This window comes from Carettochelys insculpta, chromosome 17, assembly GCF_033958435.1.
Source record: "Carettochelys insculpta isolate YL-2023 chromosome 17, ASM3395843v1, whole genome shotgun sequence".
Classification (NCBI taxonomy): Eukaryota; Metazoa; Chordata; order Testudines; family Carettochelyidae; genus Carettochelys; species Carettochelys insculpta.
This window is the reverse complement of record NC_134153.1, coordinates 2,659,416-2,685,106: the sequence shown is the minus strand read 5'-3', so window position 1 is coordinate 2,685,106 and position 25,691 is coordinate 2,659,416. Positions and strand designations below refer to the sequence as shown.

General features: G+C 52.0%; 2 protein-coding genes across 2 annotated transcripts in view; both read right to left on the bottom strand.

Annotated features, from left to right (window-relative positions):
* Positions 1–3,317, bottom strand: part of NOL4L (nucleolar protein 4 like) — a 104,087-nt gene extending 100,770 nt beyond the window's left edge. The window contains exon 1 of the mRNA XM_075011693.1: positions 2,852–3,317. Coding sequence (XP_074867794.1) covers positions 2,852–3,157 — 306 coding nt within the window. The 5' untranslated portion in view covers positions 3,158–3,317. The remainder of the gene's footprint in view (positions 1–2,851) is intronic.
* A 16,566-nt stretch (positions 3,318–19,883) lies between these two features.
* COMMD7 (COMM domain containing 7) overlaps positions 19,884–25,691 on the bottom strand; it is a 31,573-nt gene continuing 25,765 nt past the window's right edge. The window contains exon 9 of the mRNA XM_075012223.1: positions 19,884–20,515. Within this exon, the coding sequence (XP_074868324.1) occupies positions 20,391–20,515 (125 nt within the window). The 3' untranslated portion in view covers positions 19,884–20,390. The remainder of the gene's footprint in view (positions 20,516–25,691) is intronic.

The window sequence follows — 25,691 nt, the reverse complement described above, 5'->3', positions numbered from 1 at the left end:
CAAAAACAAAAATACAGCAAATGCATCAGCTCAAAATCTTTCACTGGGTTTACAGCATAATACTCCTCTTAAGAAAGTGAAACAAAAAGTGTGAGGAGGGGGAGAAATTCCAGAGATTTGACACCTTACGATGTAAAGGGGAGCAGTAGCCATGGGTCTTTCCTGCAGCTAGTGTCTCTATACAACGCCTCCAGTTTTCACTTCTTGCAGTATTAGTCTCTGGCACGTTATACGGTCCCACTGAAAATTCAACTGTCTCCTGAGGGTTTGCCTGTTTTCTTTTTGTTGATGTATGGAAGTCTAGGTGTGTCTAGTATTTGTAGCCTGCAGGAACTGTAACACAGAAGTTGGGGTTCTAGGTACGCTCGCTGTTGAAATGTCATCAGGAGATGAGCCTTTTGGGATGCCTGGTGCCTGCATTGGTCTCCCTGAGCCATGGGGATAAGAGCCTGGCTGTGTCCCACAAAGACTGGGGATGTGTCACTAATTAACAGCAGGGTCCAGGGAGTCTGGCATGGCCCCTCTGGGGTACCATGACTCTGCAGCATTGGAAAGATCAGGGCCTGTGGAGTAGCTAGTAGAACTGAGAGGCTGGGTGGAAGCTTACTACGTGCAGTGTCTGAGCGAAGGTGTTTCTCGCTAACTCGGCCAAAGCAGAGTTGGGTGTATGGGGCTTTTTTTTTTTTTTGGTGGAGGGGGGCTGCTGTGTTCAGTCGCCCCCCTCCCAAAATATACAGAGACGTTTGGTGTGGAGAGGCCAGAAAAGAGCAGAACCCTCTCGGCCTTATGCAGGGGAAAAAAGAGACATACTGACCCTTCCCCCTCCCGCAGGAGTGGGGCCGGCCAGATGGGAGGTAAATAGTGCGTTTAGAAGCATTTGCCACAGATGGGCTGCCCTCAATGGCAGCATCCGCCAGCCCTATCAATGCTCGAGTCTGTGCGTGTGCACGGCAAACACTGCACCCTCTGAGCAGGAGCAGCAGCAGCAGCAGCAGCAGCGAGGGAGGGGGGGAATGCCCAGCCCAGCCCACGGCGCCCGGGGCTCCGCTCTGCCCGCTTTGCTGGGCCAAGACTCCCCGCGGGCAGGCCAGGCGGCAGCGCCTCCAGCCTGCGCTCCACGGCGCGGGCGGGGGCGGCGGGACACACGCCCCAGTGCACTTTCTTGCCCACCGCCCCCGTGGGCTGGCAGGCGCCTACGCGCCGGGGCAGATGGTGCACAGGACGGGAAGGGAGCTCCCAGCGAGCCGGCCCCACGTTGTGTCGTCCCCCCCCCCGCCCTCGCCCCGGCGGAGCGGGGGCCCCCGGAGCCGCCCGCCCGCTCCCGGGGTCACCTCCTGCTCCCACCAGCTGGAAGGGGAATGGTGCCTGCAGAGGGGCGCGGGCAGGACAGGGAACAATGGCTCCGGCGGGGCTGGCTCTTCCCCGGGCCGGGACAGCAGCCTGCTGGGAGGCGGGGGGAGGGGACGCAACCTCCAGCTGGGCTCTGCCCTGCGCCGTCGCCCCAGCAGGGCAGGGAACAATGAGGCTCCAGCAGGGGAGTTTCCCGGGACTGCAGCCCGCGGGCAGGCGGGGTGGGCACGGCCCCGCTCCAGGCTCTGCCCCCCTCCCCCCGCGGGGCCCGGGAGAACCAGCCGCGCCGCGGGACAGCAGCCTGCTGAGGGGGGAGGGGCGCGCTCCCCCAGCCGGGCTGGGCTGCAGCCTGCGCCCGGGTCAGCGGGGGCGGGGGCACGCGGCCTGGCCGCGGGAGGGGGGTGCCCGCCGCCCCCACTCTGCCCTTGGCTGCAAAGCGGCCTGCGGTCACGGGGTGGGTGGGACATGCAGGGCGGGCGTGATCGGGCAGGACCTGCGGAGGGTCTGGATGGGAGGGGGTGCAAAAGCCCCCCCACCCGCAAGCCGCGTGGGCTGAGAGGGAGCCGCAGAGTCTGGGAGCCGGCCCTGCTTTGCACTCGCCGGGGACTAACACCCAGCCCGGGCCGCGCTGCTGGACTGCACCCGCCGCGGGGCGGGGAAAGGGGGCAGGTGCAATGACTTGGGTGGGGGAAGGGATATCCCGCCACCCCCAAAAGACGGAGCTACCGCCCCTCATCTCTGCTTCGCAGCTGGGAGGTACCGGCTGGACCGGATGGGGCAGGAAGGGGGAGGGGAGGGCGCGTGAGGGGTTTTCCTCCCCCGGACTGGATGTCTAACCTAATCTGCATCCCCCGCCACCCCCCGCCCGCTGCTAGACCAGCGGCTGGGAGACAAGCTGGCCCTGCCCAGCCGGGGCTGGAGGTCTGGCTGGCCCGCGCCTAACGCGCACCCCTCCCCAGCCAAAGCCACGCATGGGTGGGCAGCGGATGGGAAGCTCAGGTTGGACGTGATCGGACAGGGGTGGGGAGGGGTCTGCTTCGGCTGCACCCGCCACCCCCGCCCCCATTCAGCCCCTGCCCGGCGGCTGGGAGGGGCAGGCAGCCCGTGTTCCGCAGGGACCGGGGTCCGGCGGGAGCCCCCTGCCCCGCGTCCCCCAACGGGGGGCGGTTCTGCCTGCAACTCATCCGCGGGGGGTGCTGGCCGGACCTGTCCAGACAGGGGCGTGGGGCGGCTATTTTCTAATGGGGCGCATGGGCCGGGTGGCTCGCCCCCCCATGGGGCATGCGCGCTCCTGTGCGCCCTGCTGTGTGGCTGGGATGTGCCAGCTAGTGCTGATGGGACAGGGGCTGGGTGGGGTGTGTGATGCAGGGGGAGGGGGCTGCCCCGCATCGGGCCTTGGCCCCAGCCCTGGGGGTGCGGGCCGAGGGCGGGGCGGACACACAGACACAAGACAGACAGACAGACAGACACACAGAGCCCCCGGGGCACGGAGCGCACTAACCGTTCCCGTTTTCACCGGCACATACACCACTTGACCCATCTTCGCCGCCTCCCTGGTGCCGCTGCCCAGGCGGAAGCCCTTGGACCGGACCCAGAACTGGAACTTGCCTTTCTCCCCCCCGCCGGAGCCGGTGCCCGAGCCGCCTCCCCCCTGCAGCACCTCGGCGATGCGCTGGTACTTGCTCCGGGTCACCGTCTTGGTTTTGGCCGAGTCCCCGTAGGTGCGGAGGCACCAGTCCCGGAACTGCCGCCCCAGCTCGCTGTCCCCGGGGCGGCTCCCCCGCAGCAGCAGCGGGGGCTTCGGCATCCCGGCCGGAGGCAGCGCCCGCGCCCCTGTCCCGGCTGGAGACCGTAGCGAGCCCGGCCGGCCCCTGCGCAGCGCCCTGCCTGGCCGGCCGGCGCAGATGGAGCCGGGACGGGCTGCGGGGGCGAGTCCCCGGGAGGGGCCGCTGCGGGGCAGGCGCGGGGGGAGCGCGGCAGCCGGACAGCGACCCAGCGAGCCGGGCAGAGGGAGGCACCGGCGGCGCCAGCAGCAGCAGCAGCCGCTCCTGTCACAGGATCACAGGCGGCTCCGGCTCGGCCCCCTCCCTTCCCCCGCCCGTCCCTGCCTCCTCCGCCCCCCTCCGGCCGCCTCCTCCTCGCCGCGGGATCCCACCTGTTAGAGCCGCGCCGCTGCCGCCCTCACCGCCTCCCCGGCCCAGGGGGCCGCGCTACCCTCCTGGGGCCGGACCGCGGGCAGGGGCGCGTGGGGGCTGGGCGAGGCGGCCCGTGGGGGAAGGGGGCGCCCGGGCCCGGGCACAGGGGGCGGCCCGTGGGGGAAGGGGGCGGCCGGGGCCGGGCCGAGGGGGCGGCCCTTGGAGGAAGGGGGCGCCCGGGGCCGGGCACAGGGGGCGGCTCCTGGAGGAAGGGGAGGCCCGGGGGCTCGGGAACCCGAGGCACTGGCCGGGGTATCTCAGCAAAAAGCAGCTTCCTCTTTCGCAGGGGCGCACGTGTCCCTGGCCCAGGCTGGGCCGGGCGGAGCGCGGCCTCTTCGGGACAGGGTGCGAGTGGGGAAGCGGGCACTTGGCCGGCCGCTCCGGCTGCAGGCCTGAGCCTACGGGCAGAGGCGGCCACTGGGATTGCCAGGGTCCCGAAAATCCTCTAAAATAAGCCTCTCAAAACAGTGGATGACTTCTCTGAACCTGAGGGGGGCTCAGGGCCAGCAACCCCTGGGAGCCCCTGAGACTAGCCCAGGACTTCCAAACTGTCCCAAGAGACTCCTGACAATATCCATTCCATAATATTTGCTCCGTCCTGCCCTGAATAATCTCGGGGCCTGCACCCTAAACACCAGAGATTGGCCGCCAAACCCTGGCTTTTCAATTTTCACCCCTCTCCTCAGACAGGCCTGCTGATACTCCCTCCCCCGGGCTCCTCCCTCAAACTATGTAGTTCGCTGAATCCAATCACCTTGGACCAATCGTAGTCCCTTAAAGCAAGGAGGGACTGAAATGGTCAAGCTCTCATTAGTTGGCATTGGTCTTTCTTGGTACATTCCTAGTTACTATGGTCAATTGAGCAATGCTATTGCAAGTGTATTGGAAATGACTGCCATATTCTGCCTGATTTCTGTTTCCTGTGTCAACCAGAGGGTCAAAAAACAAAGGTCTGTTGGAAACCTAGCCCTGCAACTTCATGCCAGTTTGCTGTCGGGAAGAAAAATGGCCTTGTGGTTAAACCACAGGACTGAGTCAGGTGATTTGCTGTCTGTTCATTGCTCTGCCACAGACTCATTGAATGGCCATGGGAAAGTCACTTAATCTGCCCATTGCTCAATTTTCATTGCTAAAATGAGGATAAGCACAGCTATCCTGAGATTTGAAAAAGATGTTGATCCGGATGGAAAGTGCCACTGTGTACTTTATTACTATTGATCTGTGTAACAGACAGACCACAACTTTTTGATACATTGAGACAGGACTGGCCCTAGAAGTGGCACCCCAGAGGAGGATCATCTTCTGGCCCAACAGCATTTGTTAAGCTTTTGAATATATTATTTGTGTTATAAATAACAAGCAGTCCTACAGCACTTTAGAGACTAACAAATGTATTAGGTCATGAGCTTTCGTGGATAAGACCCTCTTCTCCAGATAAAAGCGCATGACCTAATACGTTTGCTTGCTATTTGTGAAGCTGCAGACTAATGTAGCCACCCCTCTGAGATTACCTAGGTTGCCTGCCCCTATATCTCACTTTGCATTGCAACATTGCCTGTCGTTAATAAGATGGGAAAACGGATGGAACGTAATCCTGACTCAATGTAGCACAGAATCAAATTATTATAATTTGGGTCTTTAGTCTTCTCCTTCCCCCCCGATCTCCAACAGGCCTCTTTCAGTGCTTTTGCTGAAAACCAGCTGTGAATCTTGGCAGATTTGGCTATCTGTGCTGGGCCACATACCGTTTGCAAATGCTGGGGTTTCCTTGGTGTGAGAAGGATCAATGTATTACTGGGCACGTCTGACCCAGAAATAGCCACCTAAAGCACTGCATGGACCTCAAAGACCCTTTTGTCCCTCTGGTATGATATTGCAACAGTCTGCAGCCATAATGGCCATTATGCGGCACACTATGGACATTAGCAACTTTTCAGTCACAAAGAGGAGAGAATTCAGATCATCCTGCTCCAGAAGTGCAGGCCTCCATCACTTGAGCTTAAAGATACTGCTATTTATTGGACCTATGCCACACATTTGAATTGTTCTAATTCTAGCCCATAAGGCCAGTGGTACACATATTCATCGTGTTGGGTAGTATTAGGGTTAGAGGAGGGGTGGGCGAGGGGAATGGGCACTTGTTCGGAATCTGGAAATGAATTTAGAGCAAACGAGAACCATGTGGGTCACACAGAGATTGAGCTGGACATGAAGGGAACAGACGGAGCTGGATGGATTTGGAGGTGTGTGAGTGGGTAGAAAAGGGGAGAGGAACAAAGAGTTTTTGTAAGGTTCAAAGCATCCAATACGGTTAGGAACTGGGAAATTCTAGTCATTCCATTCCAAACATGGCATGACAGAATGAAGAGCAAAAAGTAATTAATTGTAGGTGTTACATATGTCCATGCTTACTAAGAGCTTCTTCAATCCAAGCACCCAGAGTTAGTCATGAAATATATCACTGCAAACACAATTGATCTCCATTGTATGGGTCTCTATGCCGCACTGACTAACTGGGCAATTTCCTGTCCCACCAGGCTCAGCATAAAACCCAGAATGCATGTTTAGAGCAAAGCCTCATCTATGGGTGTTCCAAAGATGCACAAGATTGGAAGCCAGAACCAGAAATGCTCAATGCAGCACACAACTTTCATTGGTCACTACAAATAAAATGGACCATAGAAGTACTGCTTTGAGCATGTGACAGTGCTGCACGAGAGAGAGGCCAGGATGGTGGAAGTGGCAGGAGGGCATCATGGCAGTATGTGCCTACAGTTCTCATAACTCAACAGCCAACCTCCCTGCAATGAACATCCCGCATCCCAAGTCAAATTCAGACTCTGAAGATTGAGCAATGAAGCAGCTCAGCTGAGCTCTGTATCAAGGAGTGGCAGGCACAAAAGAGAAAGATATGAAGGAAAATAAATCTTAGATATAAATTGGCTAAGGCAAAGGGAATAGGGGAGCATCATAGTCCTGTTGTTAAGTAGAATGTGTTTAGTCAGAACTTCAGAAGGGGAGAAGGGAGAAACTTTACTTGTACTAACACAATTCAGAGTATGTTTTTGCAGTGTTATACAGGAGGGGGGTTTTCATTCTCTTAGCAATTATCAAACCCCTTGATTGAGATAAATTATAGAGTTTTCTGCCTTGCAGTTCAGCCACTCAGGAGCAGGACAGTTGCCAAGGAAAAAAGAGCACCCCCACTCCACCTTTTATCACCATAAATTATAAGCTCTTGTCTGAACTACCTTTAGATAAAGGGAGTGCACAGAAGTCTTCTGCCCTATTCACTCACTCCAGAGTGTGCTTAAGAGGTAGCAGGGCCAGAGAATCTGGTCATTTTCCAACCAACTAGAGTAATTTGTACGATATGACTGTTAGTTCATGGCAAACATCAAACATACGGGCTCCATCACCAGGAAATAGGGTAATTATTAATTATTATTATTATTATTATGATTAATGGACGCCCTTCTTACATCACAGATCTACATGGCACTTTGCAGAATATGGTATAAACATGAGGCTCTGTTCTGAAGGTGTAGCATAGACAGGACAGAACACGGCCACAGCTCAGTGAAGGAAGGGTTGAAGAGATGAATAGTGAGGAGAATGGTGGCAGGTGCTAAGAAGAGGTGAAAGGGGGTTTCTGGGAGGAATTTGAAAGAAGAGCGCTCCGTGGGTGGACAGGAAGTAAGGCACTGTGTCAATACTAGCTGGCCACTCCAACAGTGTGAGGCAAAGAGTGGGATAAGGGGCAATGTAAGGTAGAGGGGGCCTGGACAAACACATTATTATATTGAACTAATAATGTGCTTACATTAATAATATTATCTGCCCTAGTAATTATTACTATCATTTTATCATTTGTTCTGTCCTATGGCACTAGTGGTGTGCATGGCACAGCTGAAACAAATCAAATAGCATGTCCTGTGGAACACCCTGCCAGAGGGTGTTGTGAATGCCCAGGCTACAACAGGGTTCAAAGAAGAATTAGATAAGTTCACAGAGGACCATCAATGGCTATTAGCCAGAATGAGTGGGGATGTTTGCCAGAAGCTGGAATGGGCATCAGGGCATGGATCATTTGACAATTACCTGCTCTGACAATTTTTTCTGGGACACCTGGTATTGGACGCTGTTGGCAGACAGGATATGGGCAAGGTGGACCTTTGGTCTGACCCAGTGTGGCCATTCTTCTGTCTTCATGCCTTAAGGAATTCACGGTTGAGGGCCTCACTCCTGCAAAGCTATATGATAAACTTAGTCAAGTGAGTAAAGCCATGGAACTACATAGCAATTGTCACATGTGTAAATTTAACCCCCACCATAAAGCTTTGTAGGATTACACTCACAAGTAACTTCACTTATCAAAACAAAAAAGCAGTCAAGTAGCACTTTAAAGACTAACAAAATAATTTATTAGGTGATGAGCTTTCGTGGGACACACCCACTTCTTCAGACGATATATGAGACTTACATGAGTGTCCCCATTGAGCTCAGTGACATTATTCATATAGTAACCTGCTCTGCATAAATCAATGGAAGATTGAACCCTAAGGGCTCTATCCAGCAACCACTGACTCACAGGAGTATCATTACTCACATGAGTATTCCTATTGAACTCATAGGTCACCTAAAAAAAGGTATCTCTGTGCATAAGTTCCAGAATCAGGGCCCAAATGTATAGGTGGTCTTAGCAGAAGGTAAGGACCTGCTAAAAGCAGAGATAAGGTGTGTGTGTGGGCAGGGGGGTGGGGTGGAAAGAGATTATTTAGACCCTTAAAGGTGAGGTGAACACAGGAATCCAGCAAACAAATTATTTTAAGGAGGGGACTGACGGGTCTGATTTGTTAGCCAATCAAATTCTGTTAGATTGAGACCACTCCCAGTGAGCAGTTTGTTTGGGTAGGTTGGGTTTAGGCTTTGAATATAGAAGGATGGTCCAGTCTCTACACCAGGAATATCATGATAGTAGTTGATGGGAATGAAATGCTTACATGGTCTTTTGCCTGACAAAGATGGACACTGAAAGAATGGAACTTGCATGGAAAATTGCAGGGTTTAGAAGGGAATGTCCATGGATCCAAGATGTGCAGCTTTGGGGATTTTTATTTTATTTTATTTTTTGTTACAGAGTTTGAGAATTATGTCCTTTTTGCATTTTCATTTGATCATATTTGTCTACCTTCTTCCATCTGGTTTGATTTGTTAATTGTTCCAACTAGCTGCTTTTGCCTGCTCTTCCATATGATGATCTGAATCTGTCTGTTATTTCTAATGAGTGGGTTTGGGGCTTTACTCAGGAAACCATATAAAAGATCTTTCCCCTGAGAGTCTGAGGCTGAATTGTTCTGATAAAACAGAGGCAGCACCCTAAACAAAAGGAAGAAATACCATCTTCTGGATGAAGATTTTGAGGGCCATTTCCATACAGGGTCAGTTTGCAGATCAATATCCTACATCTCAGATAGAATGCACTTATACATGGGTTTAGCTTTAAGCTTGTGAGTAATCGCACTGGGAGGACATGCTAGTCCATAATAATTCATATCATTAAGCCCACTCATATGCTTAAAATTAAGAACATGTGTAAGAATTTACAAGTTCTTGGCCTTAAACTGTGAGCTCTGGAGTGGAGATACTGATCTTCGGCCCATTTTACCCTTAAAAATTGCTGTTTGCATTTATATATGGTACAGTCTATCAAACTAGATCCATTATTATATACATTACATACATAATTATCATGCTTAATAATGTCTAACAAATGTAGATTGGACATCAGCTCTTTTCATAATAGCATTTGACAAACTCATGGTACATCCTCCTCTGGGATACCGTGTTCAGGTCTGCTCAGCCACTGTCAAAAAAGGATAGTGCAGAACCAGAGGCAAATCAGAGATAGAAGAAGAAAATAAGAGTGGAAAAATGGGAACAGTTTAGTTTTGAGAGGAGATAAGTATGAGAGGACAAGCCAGAGCCTCACAAAATGATTGGTGCAAAAAATGATAATTAAGCAACTTATTTACCCTCTTCCAAAATGCGAAAACTAGCAGCCACCCAGGAAGCTGAAAGGCAGCAAAACTGATAAAAGCAAATGTTTTTGCACAGTTAACATTAACCTGCAGAATTCTATGCCACAAGATAACATCAAAACCATGAGCTTCATGGGATTCAAAATCTGGATAAGAAAAAGTTTTAGCGTTCCAGTGGTTTTTTAAAAAATCAGAGGGATATAAAGTGTCACACTTCAGGGCACATGGATCATAGGTAGTGAAGCGATTCTCCCTAACTGTGATGGGATATGTTTTTCTTCCTCTGCAAGTCACTTTCTAGGATCACCTGGGAATCTCCCACTTAACCAATTCCCTTCCACTGCATAGGCCTCACACACTGGTGCAGGTTGATCCATTCTGTTCTCTGCCTGTGGCCCAAAATAGTTTAGTATCCTAAGGGCTGTAATACTTCGTTTTAATTCTGGTTGTTGGGCTTGATGAGCCAATGCTGAGTGGGGCATCCTGTGTTACACACAGAGTAAGACTATCTGGTGGTCCTGACTGGCCTTACGTGCTCTCTAAGCTTGCCGAGGGTTTGGAAAAAAATTTCCTTATGGATATTTCATTTGCCAAGCACACACTATGGGATTTTTTTTTGACGTTTCTTTGCCATCCCTGACATTTGTTCATGGCACACACCCTCCGGCCTAGAGTGGCTGACTGAGTGTGGCAATATGGCTAGGCCAACATTTCTTACAAATTTATATCCACTTTTACAACTAAACCTCATTAGATGAACTGCTAATCCTTGTTGGGGTTGAGGCAGTGAATCAGCCCCAGCCACTCATCTCACAAATGCAGCTCACACTCAACTCTTAGACATCGACTTCAGAGGAAGTAGTGGGGGCTCAGCTCCCCACTGGATCAGTCCCTAAGGAAGGCAAGTGTTCCAAGCAGTGAGATTAGTTATAATTGGGAGCTCATACCTGGACAGCTGTATTCTTTCCTTTGCTAAAGTGAATACAGGAAAAGGGAATTAGGTCAGTTCATTGAGCAAAACAGGCTGTTTCATGTTGCCACCTTCCACATGCCCGGGCTGATTGTCAGGAGCTACGCAGTGAAACCTGCTGCTCACCGCCAGTGAGAAGACGAAAAGCTACAATTTCTTATTGGTGTGAGAAAGTCACTTTAAAAAGCTACACCAGTAAATAATACGAGTGCACTAATGCACGTCCCTAGTATGGACTGCATCTTAATGGCGTGATCATCCCGTGGACACTTCCCGTCCCACACTTTCCTCTTTTAGCCAAACCCAGGAAAGTCCAGATCTTCAGAGAAGGGGTTCCAGTTTGGGTTCAGCTCTGAATATCAATCCAGATATTGAGCAATAAAAACAAAATAACCCCTGCAGCCTCCCGTCTTAGCCCATACCATCTCTGTGGCAACTACTGTGCAGCTACCGCTTACCTGGAAATCTGATATGAGGAAGGTAAGCAATGCACTTGTAGCTAGTTTTAAATGCAGTTTTGCAACTGGAAATAGGGACAACCAGCACCATGAAAAAGTCCAGTCCATTGCCTGCCAGTGTTTTGTGGATCTTAGCTTGAGAACAACTGACTAATACAATAAAAACTAGGATGGGAGGATGCAGCTTTTATTGCTCAATATCTCGATTGATACTCAAAATTGGACTCAAGCTGAAACCACTTATCTGAAGCTCTGAACTTTGCTGGATTTGACTAAAAAAGGAATTTCATTCCAGATCATCCCTGGTTTGGACAACCTGTGAATTTAAGCAACAAAGTTTTACCAAAGCAAATCTACTCCCAGATTTTCTCGTTAAGCCAGGCAATGAGTCTGGATAGCTTTGGGTGAAGGGCCAAGAGGGTGGTCTTATTCTTCACTTGTGGTATTCCTATCCATATCACAACACCAAACCCCAATGTGGTCTGTCTTGTGACAGGAGAGGTCTGAAACTTCAGTAGGCCAAGGTACTGTAGGGAAAAAATGGAGCCTAAATGGCAGAACTAGCTTAGTAGATGCTCATACCTTTCCTAGATCTAGCTCAGCGTATCATCTTCTTTGGTCTAGGATGTACACAGCTCAAGTGCTGGTTTGAGGTGCATGGGAAGAACTGGGTGGGCACTCAGGGCTGGGATAGCTGAGATGCTTTGGTCTAGCTTAACATCCTCACCCAATGTCTGAGTTGGGATGCGGGGAACCTGACAGTGGAACAGGACTCAGATATATCTCCAGAGCTGCATGGAGGAGCTGACAGCACCTGCCTGCCTGATGCCACCAATCCCCCATTTCCAGGGTCAGCAAATTCACGCCCTTTCATTTGAAAATGGACAAGTCTTAGGATTGAAGTCTGGGAAGGTCAACGGGGTAAGAGCTGCCCTCAGGAAACCTAGAGGAGACAGAAGGCCCTCTCGATAGATTTATCATAGTCCAAATGGCAGAGAGCAAAAAAGGAAGTAATATGGATCAAAAATAGTTATAGAGTTTGGGAAGTGAAACCTTGCTACCAAGTCCTCCTGTGCTTACAGTAATTTGCAGGGGCGCAGGTTGTCTGACTGACCCAGCACAGTTACAAGGGTTGCCTCAGTCCCTCCAAGTGTAACTCATTCCTAGAGTGACATATGTTTGTTTTTCTCCTTTCTAAAGATCCCCTTGTTCCCAGCTTCCTCTTTCGAAATCCCCGCCAGGGCCCTGCATCGCAGCAGAATCTGCAGCTGCAGACATCTGTGTGGGACCCTCTTTGGAGGCCTTAGTGCTGCACCTAGTTTGTCCAGAGGAATTGCAGAACAGCGATGCGAGGCACTCTTGGCTCTCCCATGCATGGCTGGGCCGCCTCTGTAGGGCCCCCAGTGATTGCTAGCATGGGAGAGAGAGAGATCAAATCTCCTAAGGGCCAGTTCCTCAGTCGGTGGGGCTCTGTTTACTTCAGTGGAGCTTTCCTGCTTTACACCATTCAAGGATCTGGCCCTTAGCTTTGAAAGTTTAAACTCTGCTGCTTAATTTAATGCATAGGGTTGGTTTAAAGGGCTAACAGGGCCAGTCTAGGAACTCAGGCACCTTGTGGCCACAAAGGGTTGCCTACTCCCCGTGGACCTTTGGTGGAAGTTCAGTGGGTGTGTTTTTCATTGCTCTGGTGGGCATAAAGGCCCTGGTTGCAATATCTGTGAGGCCTCACACCAAGCCAGGGCAGTCATGGAAACCCTGCTCAGTCACACATCCAAGTGAACCCTAATGTCTCAAACACTTTGGCACAGCTTGTAAAGTCACAGGGGCTGCTCCTTCAGCTGATCTCCCTGCCCTGCTTGGATGCACTATAAAATATCTTGTGTGACCACTATTTAGACCACAGAGCTGAAAACCTTCCCATGTTATTAACCGACATCCCCAGTGGACCCTTGGTACATTCACCTTCAGCTACAGGGTGAACCTCTCTTGTCCAGCACCCTTGGAAGATCCATATTTTCTAGCACGTCACCAACACTTCCATGGCTTTCTGGGCTCTTAGGAGACATTTAGGGGTAAATTACAGCTACAGAACAGCACGGAACACTGACAGCCAGGACTGGTGACTAGAAACAAACTTTACGAGGACCACAGGAAACTTGGCTACATCCATGGTAAGTGGTTGTCAGGTTAACTAAAATCATGACAGATTCCAGAGTTTGCCGGACGAAAGAGTTCTGGATTAGAGAGCTTCAGCCTGTACTTGCCATCATCAGCCTCCAAACTGGACCTCATACTGATTCCTGGCAAATGCTTTATTTTACTGGTGTTGCTCCTTGCTGTACGGGTGTCACATTGCCTGGGTCTGGCTCCTCACACCCACTGCCCAGGCACAACCTCTGCATTTCAACCATAGTTCTGCAGTGACTCATTTGGCCTTTTCCCTATCTCTAGTTAGCAGCTCAGAGATCAAATTTATTTCCTCCAAGGGATTCCTACCCCTCCATCCCCATGTGGGTGCGTAGCAAAATCTCTTTTGTGACCACTTAGCCATTAGTGACCCCAGAGAATAGAAACTGTCACGTTATTAATACACATCCCCAAATGGACACTGCTTGTTTCCTACCTACTCTCTAGAATTACACAGTGAACACCTGATCCTGCAAGGAGTCAACCACCCCCGCAGGAGAGACTGAGCTTCTGTTGGTCCCACTGACTTTCTCAGGGACGAAGAACTCTCATGTGGCTGACAGGTTCAGGCCACTAGTCACCTGGTAACCAAAGGTTGCCATGGGATATTAGCTTCTTCCATGCAACTTTTCATGAAGTATCATGAGTGGGTGAGTGTGAAGCATTTGGCTGAGGGATTGCATCTTCTGTTGTACCTATTTTCCCAGGATACACTAGGAGATGACAAAGTCCTCTCCAGCCCAGGAGTAAATTGGATTTCTCGGAGTCTTGGGCCTGAAGAGGTTAATTTTTGTGCTTTGCTCCCCAGCTCACTGCCGGGCTCTGGCTGGGACAGAACATCTGTCTGTTGCTATGGTTGCAGTATACTTGAAGGGGATGACTGGATAATTATTGCAAACATCCATCCTGCCTGATGCTGTGCCCGGACCCTCTCTTGCCAAAATTAAAGGCTGATGGACAAAAGGAGCAGAGTGGAACTTCAGTCACAGGGCTCCTATCTAGGGATGGGGTGTCTGCAACACCTTTTATTTGCATAATTAACACAGCCAAAGCAGCAGGGTTCCTGGGAAATATAAGGCGGACTAGAAACAATAAGATGACCGTGAAGACCTCCAGGCTCCTGACTGGCTGGATAGCACTCTACCGTGCAGTACACAGGTTGTGGGGTACCCGCCGGTTGGAACTAAAAGGCGAAACTTTCTCCAAGTTCCATTAAAAGTCACTGTGTGGGAGAAGCTATCTGAATGGATGCCTTAAGGCCCAATCCTGCCAACACTTCCTGCCAAGCATCCCACTCAGCCCTGCCAGCTGACCTGCTCTCTGGCCTGATCCTGTGACACACTTCAGCCTGTGCTTCACCTGACACAAGAGTTGTTGTATGGGCTTCAGTGAGATTACTCTCATGCTCAAAGTTAAGTGGATGCTCACATGCTTTGCTAGCCTGGGCTGTAGGTGCCGCTCCCTTCCTTTGCCCAGGTGAAATCCTGTTCCGATAAAAGCCAGCCATGGGTGATGAGCAGATACCCTAGCACCTTCATTTCCTGCATGCGCAGTCCTTCCAGCACGAGGCAGGTTGTTGCAATAAAGTGAATGGAACTTTGTGGGTCCTTTTAGACACCAAGGTAGTAGGCACTGTAGAAATACCATAGAGTGACAGCAAATGTTCTAGACAGTTTGGGGGCAACCATGTTGCTCTCTCAGCTGAGTACACCTCCTTGGGACCGTGGGAAGGCCCAACATATTGCCTCTTGGGCACTCCTGCCTGGGCTTTGGGCATGTATTCTGTCCGATTGCTTGTACGGAAAGAGCTGAGTCACAACCCCAAAACCACCCTAATGTCATATTTGCAACTGACCTCTTTCTCTGTGGAGCTTAAACTGAGATCCTTGTCCTACCTCCCTGGGAACTCTGGGATGTTTGCAATCCACATCTGGACCCCATATTTGCTGCTTGACTCCTTATTGGTCAATTTGTGCCATCCTCTCTCACACACTAGTGCAGAGAATGGCGCAGAAGTTCCCCTTTTTCACTTGCTAGCGTCACCCCATTTGTTTCACTGCATAACGTCAATGCCTCCATTGTACAATTTTTCTGTTTATCCACACATGGTAGTTTGGTGAGTCAGAGAATTGAGCTGGAATCACAATGAACACAGACCTTGCCCAGCCACTGGCCAATGAACAGAGCTTCACAGTGAAAGGTCTCAGCCAAAGGCAAGCACAATCTCCCCAGAAGTCTAGGTAGGCAATGGGGGGCAGGGGGGGACACAATTACTTCACACTCTGCCACCTCTCGGTAAGAGTAGCAATACATGACAAAGTAGCACATTAACAGAGCAGTTTACACCTGTAAAGGCTTCTGCAAACGTCAGCCAATGGCTCCTCCTTATGCTCTACTATACAGGTTGGGAAGCTGAGAGATTGCATGACTCACCCAAACCAGGCAGCAGGTGTGGAACAGTTTGGCTCACTCCACAGGTAGCGCTGCCTCTTTAACTAATAAGAGGACAAGAGAGAGGAACACCTGGGCTACCAAGGGGGTTCTCTGAATGTTATCATCCATCCACAGCATTTTGTACATGAAAGTATGGTAAAAGTAAGCCAGTGCGGTGCTCCAGCAAGAAGGGACCTTCCAGCTGGTGCTCTGGGCTGCAGCTGCTCCCAGCAAGGCTCCTGAGGCTCTTCTGCAGGCTGCCTTGCTAATCAGAAGGCAGCCAGGCAGGTGAAAGGGGCTGGCTGGGGAAGCATGAACACCTCTCCATCCAGGGCTGGGTCAGCCCTGGGTCTCTCTGCCACCCAGGCAGGGTAGGGGGCTGCAGCTGTGCATACCTGGGACTCTGCTGCTCTTCCGCTTTCCTTGAAATATCAGGGAGCGAGGGGAAAGAGCACACCTTGCTCCATGCTTCTCACTCCTGGCTGCTGAGGGGAGGGGCAGAGGAGTAATTCACACAAGCCGTGCAGTTTTCCCTCACTCCCTGATAGTCAGGGGAAGAGGAAGAAGAGCAGCAGCATCCTGGTATGTGCCTCTCCAGGTTCCTATGCTCCCAAAAAACACTTCTTGCCCCCTTGTACTCACTCCAGTCTCCCTCCCTGAGCCCCCTCACCCCCCTGCCTTGACTCCTGCACCCTCACAGTCTTCTGCTTCGAGCTTCCCCATGCCTCCCAGCCTCAATCCCCTCCTTGCTTGACTCCTGCCCCCCACACCCCAGTTCCCTGCCCTGAGCCTCTCCTCACTCCCAAGCTCCAGTCCCAACTCCTGCATCCCCCACATCCCCACCCCTGCCCTCAGTCTTCCCACACTCTGACACCCTGTTGTGAGCTGCACATCCAGCCACCACTTAAATTTCTTGTGGCTACTGTCACTGGCATTCCCCAACCTCCTACCATAGGCCCCTCCCCACAGGGGATGCGATCTGACAGTACCTGTAAGAAACTGAAGTTACCTGCATATATGACTCACTAAGACCCAAGTCCTGCAGGCCTTACCTGCCCACCTTACTGATTGCAACAAAATGACCCAGGTGCATGAGGGCCACTCAGGTGATTAGGGGTTGTAGGATTAGGCCCTGTGGGTGGAGAAGCCTTTTCAGACTGGCAAGGGCAGAACCAAATTCTTCCTTCCCAGTGGCTACAGCATGAAGAGGAAGGGGTAAACCTGGACAGAACTGCATGCCCAGCAGCTCTGAAACACAGGGATGTGGTGAACCTTCAGACAAGTCGGCACGTGAAGTGCAAGTCTCTCTGGGCAAAGCTGGGAGAATGTGTGGTTTGGTCTCTGGTGTGCCTGTTCAGCCACAACCTTCTGTTAGGGCTGGTGCACTCCTGCATGGGCCCAGGGGAGCTCTGGGTGGGACTGTCCTTGAGTCAGGTGTCCCTTGGAAGTATAGGAGGAGCTCAGCCATGGTGCCTAAAGGTGCAGAATCAACTCCCTTTGAGCTGGCTGCAGCAAGAACTGCAGGTGCTCAGTATCTCTTGAAACCAGGCTGTTTCTATGTACATGTTAAAATATGGTGTGAGAGACCAGACTTCAGTTTGAAATTAAGGGACCAGCCTCAGGGTCACAGAGTGAGTCTGCACTGGAGCTAGGCACAGCATCCAGATTGCAGGCCTCGTACCTGGTGCTTTCACCATCGGAGTCAGGCCAGGCTGCATTCAAGTGACTGCATCTGAAAAGGGCACAGACTCCTTTAAATGGTTACAATAGGCTGCCCTTTGTACTCTGGCACCACTATGGTTTGGTCTGAATCAGTCACTGGAAACTTGGGAGCCTTAATCTCTTCTGCTGGGGCTGTGGGAGCAGAGCCTGGTGTGTCTTTTTAGAGAGCCTCCTTGGCAGGTGGAAAGAAAGGGCAGCCTCAATCTGGCAGGTCTAGAATGTGAAACTATGGGTTTGCTTCACCTTTACATTGTCGGACTGTAGGTCCTTTGAGAGACTAATCTGTGTCAGCCTCTACAACAGCTACAGTAGGACTCAGCTCACGGGAGCACGGCCTAGGCTGGTTCAATGCTGAGATCTTCAAAGAGCCTAAATCAGAAAGTAAATACAAAGCGTTAAATAACGGGAACTGTTTGTGGGACAAGTAACATTCCCTGGAAGCAGCTTATCCCTGGGACCAACTGCCCATCTGGAATCTGTTGCATCTTCCCCTGGAATGGCTGATTCTGGCCACTGTTCGAGACAGGTTGCTGGACTGCCTGCACCCTGTTCAGGTCCTGCTGGTGATTCCCATGTCCCTATCAAAACCCTTGGATGACAAAATGCTCTTTAAGGACCGTTGTGGTCTGAGATGTTATCCAGAACTAGGGAAAAGGCCAAATGAAACACTACCATGCACATGAAATGCAGGGGCTCAGGGCTGCCCGTGGGGTGGGGTGGAAAGGGGCAGTTGCCCACATTGCCCAGGGTCCATGCCTGCACATGAAAGTCAGCAGTCAAATCCGGGTGATGTGACACCTGTTAAGTGAGGAACAGCTCCAGCAAGGTCGGATATTTCCAAGGAGGTAGTTTGTGCCAGCAACCAAAACCAGGACCTCTCACAAGGGACAGGGACCTTCTCTGTATTCTTTTCTTGCTCTCTAAGGTTTCTAGTATCAGAGGGGTAGCCATGTTAGTCTGTATCTGCAAAAACAATGAGAAGTCCTGTGGCACCTTATAGACTAACAGATATTTTGGAGCATAAGCTTTCGTGAGCAAAGACCCACTTCATTAGATGCAATGTAGAGACAACATTGATTACATCTGACGAACTGGGTATTTGCCTGTGAAAGCTTATGCTCCAAAATACCTGTTAGTTTATAAGAAGCCACAGAACTTCTTGGTATTTCTGAGGTATCCGCAGATCAGCAAAAAGCAGGGGCAAGCCTTATCCATCTGCTGCTCTATCAAGCCTGGCAGCCTAAGGCATTTGTGCCGCCCCATCACTGTAGTGCAGTGGTTAGCAACCCCTGGCACAGGTGCCAAGAGTGGCATGCGATTTTTACCAGCATGCAAGGCAGGAGCTGAGCCCCACCCCTCCTTCCCAATGCAGCTGGGAGCTTGCTCAAAGCCATGTAGACTAACAAAAGACCGGCTAATGCTACCAACCACCACCTAAATGGTAAAACTGTGCATCTTAATTTATTTATGAATGAAGCTGTTGCAAGCAGGACTATTAGTGACTTTAAAAAGTATCACCAGCCCTTGGACTGTAGATAGAGGTCAAAGGGTCACATTTTGGCATTGTGCCTCGGCAAGATCATTGACCCCTGCTGTAGGGTCTGAGGCCTCACTAGTGTCAGTGTATTTATCCTGCTAATACCCCTGTAGGCAGGACATCGCTGTTCTCCCCATTATACAGATGGAGAACTGAGGCTCAGAGAAGCTCAGTGACTAACCCAAGATCACACACTAAGTCTATGGCAGAACAGGGAATTAAAGCCCTTTCCCAAATCTGAGCCATCCTTTCTCATTGCTGCTGAGCAGCCAGCCCTTTAGCATTCCCTGAGGTTCACACGTCATTCTGGAGCTAAGGCAACAAAGGGTTGCGCATTGTTGAAGGAGAGCGTTAGGGTTACACAGATAGGGAAGCAGACTGATGTGACAGAGTCTGGAACTAGGGGGTACAGCAGGACACAGGCTACAATTCAGCTACAAGGATCTTAAAATTACCCAGTACAAAAACATGCAACTGTACAATACACTCCACCCAGTCTTGCCCTGGTGGGCAAGAGAGCCTTGTCTGCAGCGCCTGCCATCTGGAAGAGCTGCTGCCTGTCTCATGCCCTTTCTCTCTCCTCTGCCATTTAACTCAGCCAAAGGTTTGGGTGTCATTTGCATGTAAGATGCAAAACAAGAGCCCATCCCTGGGAGGGAGGTGTATTTTCTGCCCGCCCTCAGCCCACACAAACTAGGGGAACTTAATGCTTCTGCTTCCTGCTCAGGATGATGCTTCGGTTGCTGGGACAGCATGAACTGCTAGTTCAAGGGATCGTCACCCTGGCATTTCCACTGGGGGCCTGCTGCATGCAGAGCCTTTGCTGGGATTTGCGGGGTTGGAATCCCTTGGTGCCCTCCTGTATTGAACAGAAGGATTTTTCTCTCTTGCCTTGATGTAGCTAGACTTTCTGTGGTACCGATAAGGGGCTGCTTTTTAGTCCCCTGCATAGCCCTGGAGGTGAGAAGGATTCAGTCTGCAACACAAACCTGCAGATGAGGGGCTTTATTAGAATTTCCAGCATGTTCCTCCTCTTGTGTATAATTTAGTCACACGACGAGAAGCTGTGGCAGGAGGGGAGAAGCAGGGGAGACTTGCAAAGTCAGCCATGGAGAGGAATCTGTGTCAGAAAGCATTACAAAAGGAGCTGGGAGATTGGCTCCAGTTGCTTCCAGTTGCTGTTTATTTGTGCCAACCCCTTAGGAGATTGCCCAGTGCAACGCAAGGCTCTTTCTTTGCCTGCGTCCCTCTCTCCCTCTATTGCACTGCAGACTCCGGCTGGGACAACCCATCTCTGTTGCTATGGCTGCAATATGCTGGAAGGGTTTGGCTGGGTAGTAAATGCAAGCATCTCTCTCTTGCCTGCCTTGTGGTTCTCCTCCAGTCCCCTCTGTCCAGAGCTTGCAGCTAAATGGCACTTGGGAATTACTCCATCTCCTTCAGCATGGATTTTATGCACGTTACGTTAGACAGGAGTGGTCAGGGCACCGCCTGAGCTCAGCTCTTCTTTTCTAGGAAAAAAGGATCCTGAAAGCAGGGGCAGACTGATGGCCGGTCTGAACCGCGAGGGAGCATGTAGGAGTGAATCTTTGGCTCTGGCGACCAGGGTAGCTGGTGATTCCCTGAGGTGGAAAGTGAGAGGCAACCCATAAATGTGTGTACAGAGTCAGTGCACAGCAGTGAGTAAAGATCTGATCACGCCCACCCCGCCTGCCCTGTGGAGCTTTCAGTGCACCTGGGCATAGGTCCTGCCACTGTCCACTGGGACCAGGGAGCAGGAGGGACCAGCAGAAAGCACTGAGCACAGCTGATCCCAGACCCGGACGCGCAGCTGATCCTCCAGCCTGCCCACCCCCTCCCTGCCAGCTGCTGCGGTGTGCGCAGCTGGGTGCTGGCTGAAAGAAGGAGCCACTGTCCAAACCAGCTCCCCCATAGCCTGGCCCCACACTCCATCGGCCTGCAGCCACAGCCAGGGTTTACAGCATCCCTCCTCCGTTCTCCCATCACGGCCCAGGGGGCCAACAGGGCTTCCAGCCAGCATTACCCAGCTGGCACAAGACCAGGCCTAGTGTTTCAGTCGCACTCAGGGCAGAGACATTGCTGCTGTGTTTGCTGCCTCGTCTCACCTCAGGCCCCTGATAGGAGGCCCTGCAGCCACAGAAGACGGGGGAAAGTAGCTGAAGGCTGAGGGCATGTAGGGGTGTGGAAGGGCTCAGCCAAATGAGGTCTGACAGAGGATGGGTGGAGAGAGATGAAGGGTGACCAGGCCTTGGGGTAGAACAGAGAGGGGAGAGTTGAGGGGAAGGGAGAGGGTGTTTGTTGGTCCAGGAAATGGCAGAAGTCCTTGGCAGGTTCCCTGGACGAGGAAATGGGGTTGTGGAGCTGGTCAGGATATATATATGTATGTGCGCGCATGTGCACACACCCCCCCCCTCTGTTTTCCCCCACTTCTGGTGTGGCATCTGTTGGGGCCATATCCTCCAGCTTTCCTCCACTGCCATGAAGGCTGGAGAAATGAGAGCTGAGGTTCTCACGCCTCCATGAGCTGGGGCTGACAGGAAAATGCTCAAACAAGTGCTTGGCAAAGCCTGATTTCCCTCAGCCTCTCCTCCCCATTTCAGTCCCCCACCCCCTAAAAAGCTGCCTCACCCTTCTTCTCGGGCTGCATGGCCTGGCATGCTGCTGAGGAGTCAGCTGAGACAAAGCATTGTCTTTCCTGCTGGGCTTTGCCTTACCCTGTCTGAAGGGGGGTGAAACAGCGGGGGAGCACTCCATGCACCAGCCAGCAAGGTGAGGGGAGCACCCCTCTGTTTTTAGCCGCATCTTGTCCCTGGCCACAAGAGTGTTAGTTTCATGGTCCCTGCTAGCTGATCCACTGCGAAGGACCTCTAAGCACCACCAGGCCAAAGTCTGTCTGCAAATGTTTTTAATGTGGCTACCAACCTTCAGCTGGTGCTGAGTGCGGATACAAGGGCTGAACCTGGAGCCGTGTTTTTCTCGGCTGTGATAGGTGACGAGCAGCAGCCCTCTGGTGGGGCACAAAGAGGCTAAGGGAAGGCAGCCCCTCAGTGCAGGCACATGGACGTTTGTGAACTGTCATGTTTTTAGGGACAGTTTTGGTGCTACAGGGGGTGTTACGCTGATGGTGCTGGAGCCTGAAGCCTGCTGTGTGTGCTCCTCACCATGCTGCTCCGCCAGGATGCCTCTGCTGTGTCCTGGAGGGACCATCCATAATTCACATAGCCAGCATGCTGCAGAGAGAGCCAGAGCAGTGACGTGCTGCTCTGACAGGGTGACTACAGCCAGTTGTCAACAGCATTGGCCTGTCTGCGCATTCTGCCCACCCACTGTATTTGTATTGGAGCAACTGGGCAGTTGTCCCACGCTGCCTCAGCAGCTGGTGCCAGGAATAACAGGGGGTTTTCACAAGACACCCATGCTGGGATATCCTGTCCTGCCTCTCTGCTGAGATTGCTATTTGCCCTGAGGACACCTGTCCAGCAGGAGCTTCTCTGAGGTATCAAATCCATTTGGTACAGGGCCCTTATCTGCCACGTGCCAGCAGGGCCCACAGCCACTGTGGACCAAGGCAAGGTGGGACGGGAGCCCAGCTCCATGCCCTGGAAAGGGTGGAGCCACGCCAGAAGAGGCAGGCCTAAGGCAGTCAGCCCTTAGCGCCACCCAGACCGTGGTGCTGGGCCCTCCCTCCTTCCTCCCAGCTGCGCAGAGCAGTGAAGGAGAGCTGATGCAGCTCTTCAAAGGGGCCCAGAGCTCCAACCACCACAGCTGCTACTTTGGTAGTGTCAGTGGTTGGGAGCTCCGTGGCCGTTTGAAATGCTCAGCTCAGGGGCCACTACCCCCTTTCCCTGCCTGCTCCCTGTTGGCACCCTGCCACCTGCTGACAAACACTTTCATTCACTAGCACCCTGAGGTGGCTTTGACCCACAAGAGTTTCCTACCATGTCCCTAGTGAGACACCAAATCCAAAGCAACGCTATTTCTGCTGCTTTGCTGTGTCACCTGCCAAGGGTTGGATCTGGGGAGTGTAAACTACTGGCCATCCCTGAACAGCACCTGTGATGGAAATGCTCCAACTGGGGAAAGATGCTTTCATGAGACTGCCAGAGCAAGATCCATCTCACCCAAGAGAAATACGTGCATTTGTAATAACAGGCTCATTTCTGATTACCAATCCACGCCAGGCTGGGAATCAAGTCCAGGAGCCATGTTCAAATTCAAGCTGGTTTCTAGCAGTTCGGAGAGATGCAACGACAGGGCCAACGTATCTTCACATCTACTTATAGTACTGCTTAACTCTTGTACTCTGCATGGAGCAAAGGTCTTCTACAAGTCTCCTCCACTTCACTCTGTCTTGGGACAAAACTTCTAGCTGGCTCCCGAGTACCCCAGTTGTCCTTCATTCCAGTAGATCTTCTCCATATTGTCCGAGGTCTTTCTTTTTTGCATTTTCCTTGCAGGTTCCATGTGAGAGCTTGACAGACTATGTTGGATGATGGTTTTCCGAGAGTGTGGCCTGGCCATCCCCACTTTCTTCTCTAGATTTCAATGTCAGTTGGTTCTTGTCCTGCTCTGTTCCAAAGCTCTGCATTTGTGATAAAGTCTTGCCATTTGATGGAAAGATGTACCTCAGGCATCTGCTTATGAATGTCTGTAGCGTGTAATTTGAAGATTTTTTAGTACACCAGGGCTCACATCCATACAAGAGCGCACCCCACATTTGTGTTGAAGAGCTGCAGTTTCATCTTCACAGATATTATTTGTGAACTCCCTATGGGATGGAGAGTCTTGAATGCAGTTGTTGCTTTCCCTACCCTGGCACTGGTATGCTTATCTGTTCCTCCATCTACACTCATAATACTCCCCAAGCAGGTGAACTGCTCCACATCTTCCAGGTCATCCCCTCCCAGTGCGATGGTGGTGTTGTTGGACTGGTTGATCCTCATTGTCTTGGTCTTTCCCTTGTTAATGCTCAGTCCAGTCACTGAGGCAGTTTTGTCTAGTGTTGTGACCTTTTCTTTCATGCTTTCATGTTGGTGTGAAAGAAGGGTGACATGCTCAGCAAAATCAATGTCCTCTAGCTGTGATGTTCACATCACAGATCCTTAAATCCATTTGGAGCCAGTGTAGCTAGGACTGAGATCTAACCTGCACTGTGGCACCTACTGCATTTAATCCCTTACACAGCTGGTTGTTTTGACAACGCTAAGCTTTTGCTGCTTTTGACTCCTCACAACCCGGCCAAGAGTGAAGGAGGAGCTGGGTTCTGTCCTTTCTCCTGAATGAAGCAACAACTGAATTATTTTCCAAGCTACATTTATAAAGCTAATTAGCCACAACTGTGCAGCCCTATGCTATGGGCTCCTGTTACTGCCAGCATGAGAGGTTCTGCAGGGCTCTGCATTCTGCAGGGCTAACACAACATTTTGTACCAGTCTGCCTGACAGGACAGTCAAGCCTTTAACCTGGGCTGCTGCAAGGCTTGCTGGGAAACAGGGGAGGATAAAAGCCAAGCCACTTTCCCCATCAGAGGGAAGAGATAGAGAGAGCAGCATCTAAGACAATCTTGGGGTAGAAGAGCCAGTGTTTGAACAGGGCTACCAGTGGGCAGAGCTGGTGGCAGTGCTGGAGGAAGGAGGCCTACAGGCAGGCTGGCGGTGACCCAGGACATGAGATAGGAAGGGGGAGATAATTGCAGTTCTGAGGCGGGAGTGTGTGGAGCATGGGCCTGGAGTACTAGCCAGAGGACGTAGAGGGGTTTCACCTCAGTTTTGCCACCTGGCGAGCAGTGTGGAAGACCCATCCGCGCAGGGATAAGGGGCCTCACTTCACGTGGACTCCGATTTTGCCCCAGGACTCTTGGCATAGCTGCAGGGCTGAGCACCCAACTCCCAGAGGGAGACTGAGGCACCTAGTGCATCTGACAGGAGCAGTGAGGAAACGCCCTTCACTGCCCAGGCTGCCCCAGCACCCCCCACCTCCTCTTTCTCCTCAGCCCTGAGATATCCATGCCCCCGTCCCATTACAAACACCTTGCTGGGGGGCCACATCGGGGACACTGAGGAGATAATTTGGGCTTCAGAGCTGGTCTTGTTGGTGAGGATGTGAGAGAAGGAAGATCCCAGCTTGGCTCACAGGTTCCAGGGTGAGTGTCTGGGGCAGGCAGGTAGGGAAGGCATCTGGTCACTCTGAAGCTGAGCATACCTGATATGCTGTCAGTGGGGCCCCCTCCACCCCTTTCACAGAGCTGCTTTGCAGGGGAGAGCTGGACTCCAGAATAGTATCCTGGCAGCTCTGTGACATTTGCTCTGAGCCATCAGACAGTGTGTGCAGAAATGGGCTCATGCTACCAGGGCCCCCGCTACCAGTGCTGGTGCCCTGCCCAGCACAAGCACACCCTCTGCTGCAAGGGAAGCAGCTGCTCCATGGGGTGAGCTGTGGGAAAAGAAGCTGTGGAAACTGGGGGTTGCAAACTCTTCTGGACCAGACGCCATTGCAGCAAATGATGCCCGGTCTCTCTGGCCCAGGTGGGATGGCAACCCTGGGCCGTGGGAGGCCTCACTTGCAGCCTCAGGGGAGCAGGTGGGAGGTGCAAGCATGGGCTGAAGGAGAAGAGGGTGGCACTTTGAAGGGGAAACCACCACTTCCCTCCAGCTGCCAACTGCACAGCCATCTCTTGCTCCTCCAGAGGTTTGCTGCTGCCTGGTGATCCTGAAGGCAGGGATCGGGGGGCCAGACAGAGGCTGGAAGCTGTTGGAACCAGGGCTGACCAGCGAGGAC